General features: G+C 50.5%; 3 protein-coding genes across 6 annotated transcripts in view; 1 reads left to right on the plus strand and 2 right to left on the minus strand.

Annotated features, from left to right (window-relative positions):
- NOS1 (nitric oxide synthase 1) overlaps positions 1 to 19,333 on the minus strand; it is a 227,447-nt gene that overhangs the window by 143,638 nt on the left and 64,476 nt on the right. For 2 of the 3 annotated variants that reach the window (XM_028829952.2, XM_077955338.1), the window contains exon 1: positions 4,292 to 4,487. The exons of the other annotated variant lie outside the window; for it this stretch is intronic. The gene's annotated coding sequence lies outside the window, so the exon portion shown is untranslated. Of the gene's footprint in view, positions 1 to 4,291; positions 4,488 to 19,333 lie in introns of those variants that run through there. 3 annotated transcript variants of the gene reach the window in all.
- Positions 906 to 11,415, plus strand: LOC114670967 (uncharacterized). Of its 2 annotated transcripts, none has more exons than XR_013401519.1 (2): positions 906 to 4,472; positions 7,639 to 11,415. XR_013401519.1 is itself a non-coding variant. In XM_077955347.1 (2 exons), the coding sequence occupies exon 2, from the start codon at positions 3,743 to 3,745 to the stop codon at positions 4,163 to 4,165; it is 423 nt and encodes a 140-aa protein (XP_077811473.1). In that variant the 5' UTR covers positions 2,725 to 2,769; positions 3,166 to 3,742; the 3' UTR covers positions 4,166 to 4,972. The 2 variants fall into 2 exon arrangements, 1 of the variants encoding a protein (XP_077811473.1); XM_077955347.1 differs by lacking the exon at positions 7,639 to 11,415 and having other exon boundaries at positions 2,725 to 2,769; positions 3,166 to 4,972.
- On the minus strand, positions 4,681 to 8,641 carry LOC144332670 (uncharacterized). The gene is made up of 4 exons (XM_077953107.1): positions 8,492 to 8,641; positions 7,757 to 7,889; positions 7,345 to 7,489; positions 4,681 to 7,291 (listed from the first exon to the last, which is right to left on the minus strand). The coding sequence occupies exons 1-4, from the start codon at positions 8,639 to 8,641 to the stop codon at positions 6,421 to 6,423; spliced, it is 1,299 nt and encodes a 432-aa protein (XP_077809233.1). The 3' UTR covers positions 4,681 to 6,420.

Here is a 19,333-nt window from a genome sequence, read left to right on the forward strand (position 1 = left end):
TAGCCAGGTGTGGTGGCACACGCCTATAGTCCCAGCTACTCGAGAGGCTGAGGAGAGATGATCAGTTGAGCCCAGGAGGTCGAAGCTCCAGTGAGCTGTGATCACGCCACTACACTCCAGCCTGGGCCATAGAGAGAGACCTTGTCTCAAAAAAAAAAAAAAAAAAAAAAAAAAAAAAAAGAATATTCCCTCTGAAAGGGATAGATCAAATAGTGGGGCTAATGTCCAAGATTAGATGGGAACTCAGTGCTGACACCCAGCAAGGTCAAGGTGGGAGGACTTATTTTCAGTCTCCTCTGAGCAGTTGGTCTAATCTAGAATGACAATCAGAAAGATGAAATTAAAGTTCTTTAAACCCCGGCATTTACAGGGCTTGTACCAAAGGAAACATGAAGTTATCATCAGTGAGGATTGGACAGCGAGTCAAGACACTGAAGTTCTATCCCAGCTTTGGCAGTAATGTGCTGTGTGACTTTCATCCAGTCACATGCCTTTCCTGGGCCTCAGTTTCCCAATTTGTACAAGGAGGGTGACAGACAAAAACTGAGGGTATTAGAATCTCCTGGAGCAGCCTTGTTAAAAATATAGATATTTCCAGTCTCCCCCAGGGATGCTGATTTGGTAGATTTAGGGTGGGGTCTGGCATCTTTGCTTTTAACCAGTGACTTGTTGTATTCTGACACTAAAGGCCCACTGGGCTGATGTTTGGCGTTTGCTGGATTAGATGATGTTTAAATGTTGTCATATATTAGAACAAGGAAAATGGTCATGTCTATAACTTATGTGGTGTTAACCATAAAAACCCACACTGATCCGTGGCAGGAAACATGCCCCCCTGTTCAAACAATCCAGATTAAAAAGGGTCCTGAAATGCCAAAATCAACTTCTACAAATTCCGGTTTCTTTTTCTTTTTTTTTTTTTTTGGGACGGAACTGCACTCTGTCGCCCAGGCTGGAGTGCAGTGGTGTGATCTCGGCTCACTGCAAGCTCCACCTCCCGGGCTCACGCCATTCTCCTGCCTCAGCCTCCTGAGTAGCTGGGACTACAGGCACCCACCACCACGCCCGGAGAAGTTTTTGTATTTTTAGTGGAGATGGGGTTTCACCGTGTTAGCCAGGATGGTCTCGATCTCCTGACCTCGTGATCTGCCCGCCTCGGCCTCCCAAAGTGCTGGGATTACAGGCATGAGCCACTGCGCCCAGCCTACAAATTCCAGTTTCTAATGGGAAAAAGCCCCAGTTCTCATGAGCACTGATTGTTGCCTGTGGCTCTTAACCACATTCCAAGCCCTTCACAGACCCATAGAACCTGAGTGACAGGCAACACATGAAGTCTTGTCATAAGACACCCCAAAACATCAGCAGACTGTGAGCGCAACAGGCACAGCCAAACCTGTCTGTGCTCACAATATGCAGGCAAATTGACCTCCCAGTCTTCCTGCCTCCTGGGAAATCAGCAACCCTGCCAGCGGGGACATTTCTGGACAACCGTCTGAGTGGTACCTTGGACAACTCTTTGCATCTTACTCACAGAGACCCACTGGGAGCAGCCTAACCTGTCACAATATCCCCGCCCTCTCACTTCTCCGTGAAGTCCTTCCCCGTGGAATACATAGGCTCCTGGGGACTGGCTTTGGCCATTTGGGAAAAATAAAGAGGAGACAGAAAGGGCAAAAAGCAGGCTGCTCTGAAAGCCACGATGACACTATTGGCCCCAAACGGCTCCATTTGTTTCGGATTGTAAGGCCTTCCTGCCTTACAATCACCAATCTTGGCATAACAGCATTGTTTCTAGAACACCTTTCACACACATAATCACAAAGTCTTCAAAACAGCCCCGTGTGGGAGTTACTGTTCTCATTTTACAGACAACAGAACCGAAGCTCAGAAAGGTTAAGTGAACAATCTGAGGTCACACAGCCATGGAGTGAGCTAAGCTTGGCCTCAAGCTGAGATCTTCACCAGGTCTCTCTACCACACTGCTCACTCTTTCTCTACGTGATCTGGGACTCTGGGGAAAAAAAAATCACACAATTTGTGGAGACAAAGCCAAGCCTCTGACCATAGGGATGGCTGGCCTCTGGCTGAGCAGATGTATCAGGAAATACAGCTATGTGTGCCAAGGTTCCGGTACATGTCAGATTGCGTAGGTGCCCAGATGTATGCAAAATGCCCCCAATTAAGAAAGCAAAAATTGGGGTTGAGGTCTTGGGTAGTGCCACTTACCAGCTAGGTGACTATGGGTAGGTAGCTTGGTTTGCCACACCTCAATTTCCACAGCTGCAAAATGGAATTCAGATGACTGCACTGGCAACCTGAGAGTTGTTAAGAGGCTCCAGGTGAATAATATGTGTGACAGTGCCTTGGAGCTGTCAGTGACAGAGCTGTGCGCCCCTCAGGGCGCCTCTGAAATCCAGGCTAGTGGAAAGGGGCCGGGGCCGCTGTGGCGGTGCTGGTGGGACAGAGACCCCCTCCTTCAGAGACCTGCGGAGGCTTCTCAAACCATCCGCTGAGATGCCTTGAGGGCGGAGAACGGACGCGACCCATGCGCACTTGGGGGGATTTATCTTCAGTTCTGAAGAAATAACGGGGGAAAATTCTGTGCTCCAGAGAGCTGCGTCAGTGTTCCCTGGTGTGTTTATGAATTTCTTGCGTTTGCCCCGACCCCAATTAGCACTGAAGAAAGGGAGCAATTTTCCCTCATTCCTCTCGGGAGGAGCGGTCTGGGGGCTCCTTTCTGCTGTCTCCCAAGGTCCTGGGCCGCCAGAGGTGAGATGAGGCGCCTAGAGGAGCGCTCGCCTGCACCGCACCCTTGCCTAGCGGCGTCCCTAGGGACCCTCCCTCCGTGGCGGCTGTGCGCGCTTTTCTTAGGCCTGAGCGCAGGGTTTGATCTGGGTTATGGGAGTAGAAGGAAGAATCCCATGCGTCTTCCCCAGGATTACCGGGTTAGAGATGGAGGCGAGAGCAACCTTCTGCAGCCTGTAGTACCCTGTGGGCTAGACCCCCCCAGTTCCTACTGGCGGGAAACCCTAGACCTGCGTGCGAGTCTCCCAGATCCGGTCCCAGAGCATTACAATAATGGTTTTAAAAAAAGAAAAATCAGCAACACTTCCTGCGTTATGAACACTTACCCTGACTTCATATTCACATTTATGATTTTTTAAGGTCCTCACGACAGTCCCACGAAAAAGGTACTGTTTCTCCATTTTACAGATGAGAAACTGAGGCTGGGAAAGATGAAGAGACTTACCGAAGGTCACACAAGTAAAAGGTCGATCTAGGACCAGAACCCAGGGGAGTCACTGGAAAGGTTCCTGCCCTCCTCGGCTGCCTTCTCTGTGAGAGCCTTTCCTCTCTGGATGTCTACCCCAGACAGCTTGATGTGGGGCTTGGAGAGCCATGAGCTCTCTGGTCACAGTGCCCTGGGGGTGGGGGCGAGCGTCTGGCCTCCTCTGGGGCGCAGTCCCGAGAGAGCCCCTTCCAGGACCGCGGACGCAAGGTCCCTGAGTGGCCCTGGAAGTTGGATCTCCCGGGGACCCTGCTCCGACCCTTGGCCACCTGGAAACCACCTCACCGAGCTCTGGTGCCGCTGCCCAGCCCCGAACCGCGGCGGAGCGCGCCCCTCGGCCTCCCTAGAGCTTCCTTCGCGGGAGAGGCACAACTTTCCCAGGTTCTGGAGACGGCGCTCTTACACCCCAATCTCGCTCAGACGGAAGAAGTGCGAGGTGCGGGCGGCCCCGCCATGACCGCGGGAGGAGAGCGCAAGGAGGCTCCTCACAAAGTTGGAGGCCAGGCCCAGGCGATGTTCCGGGGAGCGGAGCCCTCCCAGCTTCGGGCCCCCAGCAGCGGACGGCTGGCGGTGCCAAAGACTCCGCCATTACCTGCGGCTCGCAGTTGCAATTCGGCCGCAGAGTCTGGCACAGAGGAAGGCGTAAAGTTGAGCTTGGGCAGGTACAACGGTCCCCAGGGACTGGCATCCCCCAGCCAGGGCTGCCCGCGGGAAGGTAGCGAGCTGTGCCAAGGGCTCCGCCATTACCGCCAGCGCACAGCTCGGAGCCGAGCGCGCGGCTGGGGAGCGACTGGGGTCCTGCAAAGTTGGAGCCTGGGCGCACAGACCCCCGGACCGGAGCCCCTGGCCTGGGGCCGCCCGCTAGGAGGAAAATGAGGCCGCCCGAACCAAGTTGGGACGCGCAGCAAAGCCCGAGCCTTCCGCGCACACCAGGGACTCGGGCGGGAGCGGGGAGCCCTGGGGACGGAGAAGGGGCGCGGGACGCCCGGATCAGGAACTCACCTGCCGCCGAGCCGGGCAGCGCGGAGGCTGCCTCTTCGCGCTGCGCACCCGCCCGCCCGCCCGCCTCCTACTCCTCCTCTTCCTCCCGGGTGCCAGCGGCCGCCGCGCTCCGGGTTCTGAATCCTCCGAGTCCGCCGCCCCGCGCGGCTGGAGGGCGCCGGTTGCACCCACTCGCCTCCTGGTAGGAGCCGCGCGCGTCCCTCCCCTTCCCCTCCGCTTTGTGCCTCCAAGATCCCTCCCCACCCCCTCTCCCCTAGCCCCCACTCCTCCCTTCTCTTCTCCCCTCCCCTTGCGTCCCCTCCCTCAGCCTCAGCGAACCCAAGTTCGGGACGGAGGCTGCGAGCTTCCCCGGCGCAGTGCTGGGCGCCCCGCACGCGCCCCTGGCTCACCCCGTCCACTCGGCCGCTGCTCGCTGCCCGGCCGCCCCTCCGAGGAGCCGCGGCGCTAAGTAGCTCCTCACCCAGCCGCTGGGAACGCGGCATAAATATGTAGGGACTGAGCCGTGAGCTCAGCGAGGGTCGTGAGGGGGAATTTATTTCTTAATGTCCCTCCTTTATCCTATCATCGCTGAAACGAATTAGTAGTGACGTCCAACCCGACTGGTTTATGGGTGTGGGGAGGGAGACGTCGCAACCCTCATTAAAAGAGCCGCTCTGGGCTCCAAAGCATACATCTTTTATATAACCTAATTTCCATTTTTTTTTTTCTATCAGGAAACACACACACACACACACACAACGACAATTTCTGGGAGCCTGGAGAGGGCTGAATGTAGTAGCCACGCAGGGGAGGGCAGGTCTATTTGGGCAGAGAAGGCCCCATAGGAGGCAGGGATGGTTATTTCTGTCTCTACATCAGTGTTGGGATAGCATTCCTTAATGGGACAGTGGAACACACAGCCCCCCAGGTTGGGCAGTGCTGGGGGCCCCTCCCGGGAGCCCGCAGAGTCGCAGCCTGGGTTCTGGCCTTGGCTCTTGGGTGGACAGACGGAGAAAGGCAGCCTGTTCAGGAAATGTTGCCTGGTTCTGGTCTTTTCTGGAGCCACACTCAGGCCTGGCATCTGGGGAGGGGGAAAGATGGAGGGCACATGTTCATCTGTGGCCTGGGAGCGCCACAGGTGTGGATAGGCCAAGGTCTGGGCTGGAGGAGGGGAAGACAGGGAACGCAGCTTCCCTTCCTTTCTTAGGGGCCCTAACATATGGGTAACCATATAAATCCGACTCAAAAGCTGTCTTTTCCTGGGCAGATTGCAAAGGATTTTGCATCTCCCCGTTGCTGTTGCTGCTGCTCACACAGTCTTGGGAAAACGGGGGAAAAGCAAGGAAAGAGAGGACACACACACACACACACACACACACACACACACACACACACACTTGGCACCTGGCTCTGGGTGATTTGATCTTTTCTTCCTCCCCAGCCTTGCCAAGTGGAGCAAACCCACTCAGGCTTCGAGTTGCACAGAGAAGAGGCAAAGAGGAAAACCACCACCCCCTTTGTCACTAATAAATGCTTTTCAGATGTCTTGCACATCCAGCAGGGGAGGGGGGTGTGACTTTGGGGGCAGGAAGAGGGGTGTGGGGGATGAGGAGGGGAGGAAGGAATAAAGAAGAAGCTGATGAGGGTGCATGGAGGTCTATGCTGTCTTCTACACACTGGAAGGAGGCCTGGAGAAATGCCGCCAGCCCCAGCGCTCTGCCGCTTCCTGACCGCCACAAGGGCAAGTTTCAGAGCCTGTTTCCCGAGCCATGGATGGGCCTGGGGATGTCATGAGGATATACACAATGAGATGGTGTTGGTGAAGCCGTTGACATAGTGCTAGACATATAGTAAATGCTCAGGAAACAGTTGCCAACAATAATGATGATTTTGATGATGATGATGAGTAAGAACAGTGGCACACAGACTGGATGGGGGGCGGGTCCCAGAAAATTGAGGCTGGAGCTGAGTCCTTGCAGTCTGGTCCCCTCCTGTCTTGGGTCCAGCGTCCCTTGCCTGAACCATTTCAAAGTTGAGTGCTGGGTTTCAGTGGTGTCATTCTCAGAACGCTGCTCCCTCAATTACCATGGCAACTGGGGAAAATCAGGAAGCCAGGGGAAGGGAAGCTGCTGTTCCACTGGGCTGGCGGTTCACCTGCTCAAAACAGAGTCCACGTCTGCCTGTGTGTGGGTCGAGGCCAAAAGCAGCTCAGAGTAGGGGCACTTCCCCTCTGGGAGCACAAGCTGTTTTGAAACTGGGGAGAAGGGTGGTTGGGAGGGAATGCACGGCCACGAGATGGTGGAGATAGTGGCGTCAGAGCCAAGGCTGGCTGTGCCTGCAGAAGGCAGAGTTGGCTGGATTTGGGGACAGCAGGACAGAAACCCCACTCCCCTCACTTCTCTCCTCACTTCCAGGTGCCTTGGTGCAATTAAAAGCAAAGCCTTAGAACGTGGCTCTTGAGACAGAGATCTGGGAAGACAGAGTCTCAGAGCCCATGGGTGGAGCCAGGGACCATGAGGGGCCCTCTGTGTGTGTGTGTAGATGAGAGAGGAAAACAGACACACACACACACGCACGCGCACACACACACACAGAGTCAGAGAAGAGAGAGAGGCAGAGAGATTGGCAGAGAGAGATACATAGACAAAGAGCGAGACAGAGGCAGCAGAGACTGGCAGAGACAGTGAGAGATAAGAACAGACAGAAAGACTGGCAGAGAGAGAGAGAGATTGGCAGAGATGGAGATAGAAAAAGCACACAGAAAAAGAGACAGAAACATTGACAGGAAGACAGAGACATATTGGCAGAGACAGAGAGAAAGACAGAAAACAGAGGGAGACAGAGATTGGCAGAAAGAGTAAGAGAAGAGAGAGGCAGAGGGATTTGCAGAGAGAGAGAGAGAGACAGACAGATTGGCAGAGGCAGAAAGAAAAAATACACAGAGAGACATATTGGCAGAGAGAAAAAGAGACAGAGAGAGTAAGAGAGAGGCAGAGAGAGATCGGCAGATTGACAGAGAGACTGGCAGAGAGAGAGAGAGAGAGAGAGAGAGATCGGCAGATTGACAGAGAGACTGGCAGAGAGAGAGAGAGAGAGAGAGATTGGCAGAGACAGGAAAGAAAGACAGAGATACAGAGAAAGATGGACAGTGACAGACAGAGCCAGACTTCCCTTCCCTCCCTCTGGTGGTGTCCCTAGGATTAACGGGAACTAGGGACACTAGTTGCAGTGGTAAAGAGAACAATGGCCATCTTCTATTGAGCACTTCTCATTTCACTGGTTTTGAGCCAAGCATTTAATAGGTATATCTCACTGAACCATCAGAAAAATGGTAAGAGATGACTCCCTTTCTTATTCCCATTTTACAGAGGGAGAAAATAGAGGCTCTGGAGGCCGAGTGACTTGCTCCAGATCACCCAGGTAATCGGTGGTAAAGCAGATATTAGAACTCGGGACCCCAAAGTGGGACTTTTCCTGCCTCCTCGCCTCTGTCTTGTGGAGAAAGAGGGAGAGTGAAGATGTCGGAGCCATCCGGGGAGTGTCTCAGGTTTGGGGAGAGTGGCTCCTGGTGTCTGGGGACTGCTACCACATGAGTGCTGGGCATTGTCTCCAGAGATCCCTAGCAAGTGGAGGGAAGAGACTTTTACCGTCAACCAGGTGGCCTTGGGATAATGCACAGTGACAGTCCCCCAAATGCCCCTTGGGTGTAGTGCCTTGGAAGCCGCTCTGGGCTGTCACAATAACCTGATTCCACCAGGACCCCTTTGGGGTTCAGGGGAAGATGAGGGTTGTGCCACCCTTCTCTCGAGCTATTGGAAAGTCAAACCAGCTGAGACCCGTCCTGGCATCAGCACAGGGCAGGCACTTCATAAATGGTCACCATGATAACAATTATTCTTGGCCTTTCTCTCAGGACCACACGCCTCAACCCGTGCGTGGATGGTGGATGGGTGAAAAGGGTGTCCCTTCCCCCCACCTCCCAGCCATGCTGGACCCTCACTGGTGCCCACCCCTTAGTGCAGAGGTGGACCCCAGGGGAGTGGAGAGCTCTGGTGGAGCCCTGGGCAGGAGGAGGAAGGGAGGAGGCTGGCCTCACTGATGTGGCTGTCACCGAGGGGGTAATACATTATCCAGGGCTAATGAAAACATAATTATCTTCTTTTGGCTGCAGAGAGGGGCTAATTTAATAGGCTGCGATCGAAAGGCATCTGCTGAATTCACCCAGCAGTGAAAACACTTGAAGAGCTCCAGTGGGGGAAATGGACGGAGTGCGGCTGGCCGGGTCCGGCAGCTGCGTCCAGGTGGCAGCTCCCCTGGGAAGAAGGGGGTTCCTGGGGCTGCAGCAGAGGGGATGTGGCTGCTGGTAGGCATCCTATGCACAAACAGACCTGGGCTTCTTTCTTGCCATGAGTTCTCAGGCCAGTTATTTCCCTGTCTCAGCCTCACCTTCCTCATCTGTAAAATGGACGTTAATCCTACCTTCCTGACATTGACTGGGAGGAGCGGATGAATGATATGAGAGAGAGCCTGGCACATTCTAAGTAAGTGTTTCATGAAATTTTCACCCCTCTTCCACTTCCTGGGCTGGCTCTACTTGGCCTTCAAGTCTTAGCGTGAACTCCCCGTCCTGGGAGCAGTCCTAGGCACTCTGCATGTCCCACTTCAGAACGTACAAGTTCTGTGATGTTTACTCATTCAGTGCCCTCACGAGGGCAGGGTGATCTGTCTCCTCTGTTACTCCAAGGCAGGGATTCTCAAAGCGTGTTCCCTGAATGATGAGATCAGCATCACCTGAGAACTTGTTAGTGATGCTGATTCCAGGGCCCCACCTCAGACCGCCCGAATTAGACACTCAGGATGGGGCCCCGCAATCTGCATTTTAAACAAGCCAGTCAGATAATTCTGATGCCTGCTCAAGTTTGAGAACCTCTGTTCCCACCAAAAACCGAACAAATGTTTGTTTAAATAAGTAGAATTTGCTGTTAAGCTGGGGTTCAGCTATGTGATGACAATGAGTCTCCCTTATTAGACGCCAACTATATACCCAGCCCTGTGCATTATCCCCTTGAACCCACCAAGCCACCCCTTTACCTGTTACTCACCATTTCCCACACTACTTCATCCCCAAGAAACGCCCCTTGGTCTGCCTCATTGTCCTGCCTTGCTGGCCTGTTGGAGGTGTTGGAAGACCCATGGGGTGCCACCTCTGTGTCCTTCCTGTTCCCATGGTGCGCAGGTCCCCTCCCTCCCTTAAGCAGCCCTGTCCACTCAGGGCTTCTGATTCTGAAAGGAAGTTAGCTTTTGACCCTGTCTCTGGGTATTTGGCTGGGAAAGTGATTTGGACCTGCTTGTTGTGAAGGACGGCACCCATCGGTCAGTTTTGCAGTTAGAGTAAGGAAGGGCCTTTGGAGATGGCTGCCTCCAACCTAGCATTTTACACTAGGGAGGCCAAGATCCAGGAAGGTTTGACAATCCATCCCGGGGCAGCAGCCTATCAGTGACAGATCAGTTTCCTGTCCTAACTCCCAGTTCAGGATGCGGGGTCTGAGACTCCTAAGAGCAAAGTGGGTGTCACTAAAGTGGCCCTGGGGGCATGCTTCTGTAGGACCCAGGAACAATGAACAGCGAACAGGGTTGTCCGAGAGCCCAAAACCCCCAGGAGAGGTAGGATATTTGCAGGACTCTGGCAGAGAAGAAAGAGGGAAGAGCCCTTTAAGGCTTAAGGAGGCAGTCTGAGCATTAAAAACACTAGATTTGTGGCTGGAACACCTGCTTTCCAGACTGGACACTTCCACCAATGTGCTATGTGAGCTCAAGGAAACTCCTTGGCATCTCTGGGTCTCAGAAGATCTTAACCTGAAGATGGCCAAGTCCCTGGAATTATATGCAAAACCAATTGCAAGTGCATTTTGCTGGGATAGAAGGTTCACAAGTGTGCAGCGGCTTTTTAAAGGGTGTGAGACCTTGGAAAGGTTAAACGCAATTTCTTGCCGGAGAACCGGCTGGCAAATTTGCAGATGCCTGTAGCTCTATGCAGCCCGTTTGGCAGAGATGCAGTTTCCAAAATGACCAACAGATGGCGCGCTAAACCTTCGCTGTAGCCTTCCTATTTTCCCGGAGACCAGTCAGGTAGTCCATGGCTTCCTATACTCAGCTTTCAGGACCAGAACCTAGGTCCCCGCTAAGCTGGGCTGCCCTGGGTGGGTTGAGAATCCTGGATCACCCCAGAAACTGTCTGCATCTCCTGGTTCCCAGCATCTGTCCACATAGAGAAGGCACTAAAAAGAATGTGAGGGCATAGGCAGGACATGGGGTGGGGGTTGCAAGCATACCAGAGGACCAAGTAAAACATTGAGAGGAGTCCTAAGTTTGCTCTTGATACCCTCAATTTAGTCCTTCAGTTCTTCCCTTCACCCACATTACGGAATTCCCTGGATCTCGCCCCAATTAAAGGCAGCTCATTGCAAAAATTCTCTAAGCCTGGAATTCTGATGGTCTAAATTGCACTGGGGTATGAAGGGCTGGTCAAAGTATTTGCATTTTGAAGGCACTGTTAGGGAGAACCCAGTGCTAACAGGGGGTTGCGAATGTACATACTTCCAGGGAACATGAAGTGGGCTGGGTAGGAGACATCAGGGAGTAGTGGAGCCTGTGGCTAACTGGAGCACATGCCCCTCCTAAAGGCATTCACATTCAGATGTTTCCAAAGTAGCGTTCCACCCAACTAAATCATTTGGGCCAATAGTATAAGAGCTCTGACCAAGGAAATGGGTTTCAGCCTGGTTAGTGGAGCTGTTTGAGCAGCAAAGAAGGTCTTAATCAGAATGTAAAATAGTGGCTCCCAAACTCTCAGATGTATAGGAATTCCCTGAGAAGGGGAACACCAATTCCTTGACCCTGCCTCCAAAGATTAGGAGTCTAGATCTGGGGTGGTACCCAAAAGGCTGTATTTTTAATAAGCTCTCCAGGGGAAACTGAGGCAGGTTGTCTTCTGGTTCTAAGTTGGCTACCTTGTGCTGGTAAGGCCACCCCAGTGTGCTGGGCTGGGTCCTTACCCTTGCTCAGCAGATAACTGGAGTTCAATGACAGAGCTTCTCATCACCAATGACATCCCCTCAAAATGAAAGCATCCCTTCAAAAAGAAAGATCTCTTACAATTCTGCCCCACCCCCCACCATACCACAGACATGTGCAAAAAAGATGACATGGGCTGACTTATTTCTAAGAATTAGGCAAATTCTGAGACCAGTCCCTCGGGGAGGATAGTGGGGAGGTGGTTGAAAGAGGAAGAGGTTAAATTCCAGCTCAGTGTTCTGGAAAGCTCCCAAACCAGGGCCAGGGTACCTTCTTTATTTGACTCTATCCTCCATCTGCTATGTGACCTTGGGCAAGTACCATTCCCCCTCTGGGCCTTAAATTCACCATGTATAAAATTAAAGAGTGGTAGACTGGAGCATAGTTTCCTCCTCTGTTCTAGGACCACCTTGGGCTCTCCAGTAGTGTCTTGGGGTCTCCCTGTCATGTAGGTCAAGGGGGAAGGTTGGGGAGCTGAGCTCTGAGCTCACTCAGACGTGTTCTGTTTTTAATCTGTCTGTGTATCTGGCTTCCTCATTCAGCTTTCATTGAGAGCTACTGGCCTGGCATCTTCTAGTATACATGTAATCATTCACTTCCCCCTCTTTCTGGTGGTCCACATGCCTGGCACTATGTCAGGGGGCTGGGGCAACCCCAGGCAGGCTTCTGGCTCATGAAGTGCTCAGTGCCAATGAGAAAGTCAGATGAGCTCATAGTCCACAGGCCATAACAACCAAGCCTGCTAGCGTGCTGACGCTTTGCAGCCTACACTGCCCAGAACCATGGAAAGGGATCCTGCTGGCCTCACCCTGACTCTTAAAGCCTTAATGAGAGAACCCACTTTCTTCTCCACAGCCTGACAGCCTAGAGCTCTGTTAGCTTCATATGCTTTGACATTTGATTTATTCAAACAGACATGCGAGCAAACTGTCTTAGACTCTTCTCTAATTGTGTGGAAGAGGGGAGGGCACACTGATATGGTGTGATGTAAAAGCTTTGGAGTCAGTCCTGGGCTTTGCTACTTCCTAGCTGTGCAATCTTAGGCAAGTTAATTACCCTTTCTGAGCCTCAGCTTTCTCATCTGGCAAAACTGGGGAAAATGATAATCCCTACTTCATAGGATTGTGCTGATAAAATGAGATAGTGGATTGGAAGCCCTTAGCACAGTATTTGGCACATAGTACACGCACAACAAATGGTAGTTCCTTCTCCTCCTATTATTACTAACGTGAGGGTCCTGCCTCTGTTTTGAGATTAGGAGCCCTTTGAGGGGTAGGAGCCATGTCCGAATCTATTCTGACATTCTCTAGTATGCCTAGCAGTTTGCCAGTACATCCCAGGCATTCAGCTACTGAATTCAATTGCATGGGGGAATTAGGACAATTTCTCTAGACCAGTGGTTCTCAAAGTGTTTTTCCCAGACCAGCATCACCTGGGAACTTACTAGAAATGCAAATTTTATGAATCCACTCTAGACCTAGTGAATCAGCAACCCTGGGCGTGGGGCCTGGCAATCTGCATTTGGAGAAGACTCCAGTGATTCTGGTACACTTTCAAATTTGGGAATCAGTTATCTGAATCAATAATTTTCAAACTTGTTTTAGCCGGGGCATTAAAAAATATTCTAATGGGATTGTATGCAGAAGCCAGTATATAAAATAGGTGAAAGGGGAACTATTGCAGAATCATGAAGCAGGGGGCAAGATTCTTGACTGCCCTGTCCTCCTCCAGGGAGCCCGTGGAGCATTTAGGACTTCCAGGAACAAAGCTTAAAAAGCATTTCCTTACAATTTTTCATCCTCCTACTCATCTCATCTACCCACCTATCCATTCAGCCACCCACTGACCCATCCATCCATCCATCCATCCATCCATCCATCCATCCATCCATCCATCCATCCATATCTGTTGGGAGATTATGTGTCTCTTGCATTTCTCTATGTCTTACCAGCAGAGGTACTGATTGCCTTTTCTTCAGTACCTTTTCTTCAGACTATCCTTTTAAGGATGCTTATATAGAGAACAGCTTTGGAAGACAGAAATAATGTTTCAATTCAGAGCGAAGGGCAGGCATGTATACTATCCAGTGTGATAAATATACTATCTCAGGAAAAGGGGGCAGGTTTGTCTAGTATTCAGGATGGGGTTTCCTCTCTTGTAAGCCAATCCATGTCACCTAATCCTCTTTCTGTTGGAGATTGAGGAACTGGCACAAATGCTGATACTCTGGTTATTACTATTGCTGTGAGTAATAAAATCCTATGTCTCTGACCCAGGAATCTCATGTCTTCTGCCAACATCCATAAAACTCGGCAGCTAAATTGTTGTCTTGCATGTAGAGTAAAGCCTCCAATCCTTCACTGTTCTTGACACTAGTCAGCCTCCCCCACATCACTCTTTTGTTGTTTCAGCATAGTGTGTTGGCTACTCCATGGCATGCAAAAGAAAATCGTGTCCTAGCCTCAGAGGGCTTGCAGTTGGCTTGTCAAGGTGAAAGATAGAGACCCACTGATCACTCTAGCCATGCTGTCAGGCAGAAAGTGGGAGTTTTTTGGAAGAATGAGAAGTCTGGACTTGGGAGACAGCAGAAAGTCCAGAGGAGGGCACATCTCTGGAGTCCACAGGGAAGGACTGAGGAGTCCACAGGGAAGGTCTCTGGACAGGACAACAGCATTCTTCTGCACCTCCCTCTGTCCCTGCACTGCTGTGTGTTCACTCTCATCTGTCTCTGCTTCTCTATCTGTCTGAGCACTCTTTGGAGCAGAGACCCCATTTTCTTCATCTCTTGGGCCCCAGAACTCTACCCAGTGTTTGGCACACACTAGGTGTTTAGAAAAGGTTTGCTGACTCACAGGAAGAATTTCAGGTAATATTAATGATGACGATAAAAGAAATATGATGATCAGAAACAGTAGCACTTTAGCACTCACTATATGTCAGGCAAGGTCCTAAGCTCTCACCCACATGGGAAATGTTATATTCATATATTGGTATATTCACTGTCACATACTTGGTGAATGATACATTAGTGTGTTAGCTCTCACCCACTTAATGACTGGCAGAGCCAGGATTTGAACCCAGGAAGACTGACTGCAGGGTCTGTGCACTTAAATGCTACACAACGATTGCTAAAGTTGAAGAGGGAATGATTAGAAGGGGCAGCTTGGGACACAGGAAGATGGGGTAGCAACTAAAAAATATGCTAAGCATCACTTCACCCAGATCACCATGGTTACCATTTCTTGAGCACTTACTATAGGCCACGCTAATCTTCCTTATTCTTCATAGCCACCCTATTAGTTGGGTATTATTGGCCTGTTTTGGGGGGAAACTAAGGCATAGAGAGGTAGAATTACTTGCTCAAGGATACCTGGCTAAGCAGTGGCAGCTGCAGAATTGCAGCTCAGGTTGGTTGAACTACAGAGCCCAGTAATCTTAAGGGGGAAAGTCTGGTTGAGGTGAAGCCCTAGAGGGTTGGGGTGACCTTAAGGCAAGGGCTTCCGTTGACTGAACTTTGAGGCAAGGTTAAGCTGACCTAGGTCTGGAGCCAAAGAGAAGAAAATGAGAAAAATGGGTGCCCTTCTTAAACTTTCTAGCCCAGGGTATCCACATCACTGTTGTATCCAACTGATCAATGTTATGAAAAGAGAGAGAGGGTGGGCACTGAAGCCAGGCAAGACTCAGCCCAAATCCAGCCTCTGCTTCCTGCTAGCTGTGTGACCTTGGGCAAGTTACCTAATGTCTCTGAGCCCCAGAATCTACCTGCCTGTCAAAAACCTTGAAAATCACATGAACTAACAGCTCCAAAGTACCTAGTATGTACTAGGCACCCAACCAATGTCCATTCCTTTATTTATTCAATAAATATTTACTGAAGCACCTTCTGGTGGTGCCCCACCCATATCACCTTGACACCTACCATTCCCATGCATGCTGATCCAGCTGCCAGCTGTGAGCATCTGCAACTCTTTTGCTAAAAAAAAGTCAGGGAATTCATACCCACCCACTCCCCGCCTCACCCAGGAACACTTAACCAATGATTGACAAGATTTGGGGTACAAATACCTGAATACTTCCTTGCCTCTTGATATGGTTTGGCTTAGTGTCCCCACCCAAATCTCACCTTGAATTGTAATAATCCCCACATGTCACGGGAGGGACCCAGTGGGAGGTAATTGAATCATGGGGGTGGGTCTTTTCCGTGCTGTTTTCATGACAATAAAAAGTCTCATGAGATCTGATGGTTTTATAAAGGGGAGTTCCTCTGCACAAGCTCTGGCTTGCATGCTGCCATGTAAGACACGACTTTGCTTCTCATTCGCCTTCTGCCATGATTGTGAGGCTTCCCTAGCCATCTGTAACTGTGAGTCAATTAAACCTCTTTTCTTTATAGATTACCCAGTCTTGGGTATGTCTTTATTAGCAGCATAAGGACAGACTAATACACCCCTTGAGTGGACTAACTCTGAGATGTGTTTTCTACATTGGTTTCCATGTCTGATAATTCATCCTTCATTGGCTCCTTGCCTTCTCTGTCTCATTTCTCCATTCTCCTATCTGTGTTTTCTGAGATCTCCTCCCAAAGAAATTCCTTGCATCCCAACCCTTGTCTTGGAATTGGCTTCTGGAGGACTCAAACAAAAGTGAAGCTAAGACATGTACTAAACTCCTCTCACATACCACCCACTGAACTCCATCTTGTGCCTGGATTAACCAGACAGATACAGTCCCTGCTGTCAGGATGCAAAGACTCAGGCCATCAGAAGAATCAATTACTAAATGAAGAAACTCATAAAGGATTAACTGCAGGCTGGGCACGGTGACTCATGTCTGTAATCCCAGCACTTTGGGAGGCCAAGGCGAGAGAATCACTTGAGGTCAGTTGTTCGAGACCAGTCTGGCCAACATGGCGAAACCTCATCTCTACTAAAAATACAAAAATTAACTGGGTGTGGTGGCATGCGCCTGTAATCCCAGCTACTCAGGAGGCTGAAGCAAGAGGATCGCTTGAATCTGGGAGGTGGAAGTTGCAGTGAGCCGAGATCACACTACTGCACTCCAGCCTCGGTGACAGAGTGAGACTCCATCTCAAACAAGAAAAAAAAAAAAAAAGAATTAACTGCAGATATGAAGCCCCTTTTCTTCCCCTTTTCTGCCTCTCAGAGATGTTAAGGCCCCATCTTAGGATGCATCTGAGTCTTTCCAGAATTGTAATAACTTTTCATGCCTTTTCTTGACCACTCAGTGAATAAGTATTTTGAAGCCAGAATCATGTCTCATTGTTCATATTTCTTTTTCCCTGCAAAATGCCTGGCCCATCGCTTTGTGTTCATTCATATGATAAATATTTATTGAGCACGACTATATGTCCTAGGCCCTGGCGGGGACACACTGAGCTAACAGAAGTGGCCCCAGCCTTCATGGAGTTGATATTCTAGCTAGGGAAGCAGAACATACACAAGTAAAGACATCAATAAGATAAAAGTTCACCAGTAAACAGATAATATGATGTCAAATGATGATGAGGACTCTGGCAAAAACACCAGGACAAGGGGGCCAAGAAGGGACTGGGCTGGAGCCAATTTTAGATAATGTGGCAGGCCCCTTGGAGGATGTGCATACAGTTGGTGCTCCATAAAGTGTTGTTAAATACAGGAAGTATCATCTTTAACTATCCAGCCAGTGAATAATATGACAGATGAGGATAACACCCTTGATATAAAAGGGAAAAGGGGCCAGATGCAGTGGTTCATGCCTGTAATCCCAGCACTTTGGGAGGCTGAGGTGGGCGGGTCACTTGAGGCCAGGAGTTCGAGACCAGCCTGACCAATGTGGTGAAACACCATCTCTACTAAAAATACAAAAAGATTAGCCAGGCTTGATGGAGCACGCCAGTAGTCCCAGCTAGTTGGGAGGCTGAGGCACAAGAATCCCTCGAACCCAGGAGGTGGAGGTTACAGTGAGCTGAGATGGTGCCACTATACTCCAGCCTGGGCGACAGAGAGAGACTCTGTAAACAAATAGATAAATACGAAAAGACCATGTAGAATTTTCCAGTCATTCAGAAATCTGTTGGGTCTCCAGTGCACACAGTTTTTGTGCCAATTAACACCCCCCACCACCACCACCAGAGGAAGGCGGCATTGATAATTGATCGGTACTAGTAGGAGAGCTGTCAGAATCAACGAAGGGGCCATCTGAGGTGTCAGGAAGCCACAGGTGCCGGTAAAAACAGAGTCTGCAACAGATTCTGCAGTAAGTCTCATGACTGAGAAGAGGCTCAGGCCAGCAACAGCTGATACTTCATGTCTGCGTCTTCTGCTGTAGGCTTCACGCTAAGTACCTTATGAGGGACACACTATTAAGGCTCTGATAACCCTGTTAGGCAGCTACTATTATAACCCCATTTTCCAGGGGATGAGGAGATTAGTAACTTGCTCAACATCGCACAGTGACCATGAAGTGTGGTCAGGGCCACAATGGAGAATGGTGGTGAGGGAGGCACAGAGGAGGCATGCCTACCCAGCCTGGGGCAAATCAACGCCTACCTCCTAGGCATAACTTCTGAGCTGAAGGCTGGAGAAGGATTGGGGTTGGCCCAGGGAAGGTGAGCAGGGAGGAGGGAAAGGAACTCATTCTAGAGAAATGCAAAGATCTGGAAGTGTTGGCACTTTTAGTAACCCCCAGGAGCTTATATTTTGCTGAAGGTGAAATTAACCCCTTGTCCAAGAGTTTGCACAGCTCAGGGCCTGGCTGGATGAAAGTCACGTTTCTGGAGCCATGGTGTAGTCCTAGGCTTCCCCATACCCCGGGGAAATGCTGTGTGGAGGGTGTGGGCATCTCCCAGGTGATTCTCTGTTCCTTCTTTGGGCAAGGTTAGCCTTGTGCCCATCTCCCTGGGCCAACAGAGTGGAAGATCTCTGGGGTCAGTGACTGGGCTACCATAATTCTGGCAGCTAGAGGGGTCTTTATATCAGCTTATGGGATTGGTTTGGATCCCTGGGTTATTGGGGGCCTTGGAGTCAACAGCTGTGGTGGGCTAAGGGTGGCTGCAGGGTCTGACACATTTGTTAGCACATGCTGATGCTGATGCTGGCATCTAGAGCACCTCAACCTCCACCCAGGGCTGTAGCCTCCCACCCAAGCTCACCAAGAAGGCTCTGAGCTGTGGTTAGCAGCTTAATTAACTATCACACATATAAAGTCCCAAAGGCTCTGACCCCATCTTTCCTTCTCTATAATCACTCTGCAGTGTGAGCCACCATCTTCCTCACCTGGGCCATGCCACCAGCCCCAACAGGCTTCCCTGATCCCTACAATCCAGTCTCCTAGCCCAAGTCAGCAAGATCTCTCCAAGGTGCAAATCTGACCATGCCATCTCCAGATCTGGAAGTACTTCAGAGTCCCCAGTGACCTCTGGATAAAGCCCAGATTCTTTAACATCCCTCGGTTCATTTATTCTTCCAACCCGCAAAAGATGATTGAGCACCAATAGATGACCCTTATTAGGTTTGATGACGCATTCGCTTCTCAACTGACTTCGTTTCATGTTCTTTTTGGTAGGAAGGAGCCTATGAGAACATTTCTTATTTTCTCAGGCTCAGCATTTGCATCCCTTCTGCAGCTGCACCTTAACTTTCTTTGGGGTGCCCCCACCCTCCTTCACTCAGTCTTGGGACTCTGGTTCCTGTACCTGAGGCTCAATTTTTCAGCTTTTCCTCAACATCTTGGTGCTACCTCAAATTCCTCCAATACACTTCTTCCTCCCTTTGCTGGAATTTTGCCAGAGTCAGTTTATGGTGCTTGAAACCAAATAAATCCTAATGAATGGGTCCACCTCTCATCTTTCAGCCTGGAAGGGGCATGGGCAATTGTTGGTTTGCCCCCTCTAGGTTAATTCACTACACTTCTGCACTATGCTAGGTGCCCTTGGAGGCTGACCCAATGGACAGACCTCTCTTCCATTTGGATTCAGTCAATAGAACACAT

The sequence above is a fragment of the Macaca mulatta genome, chromosome 11, assembly GCF_049350105.2.
Source record: "Macaca mulatta isolate MMU2019108-1 chromosome 11, T2T-MMU8v2.0, whole genome shotgun sequence".
NCBI lineage: Eukaryota > Metazoa > Chordata > Mammalia > Primates > Cercopithecidae > Macaca > Macaca mulatta.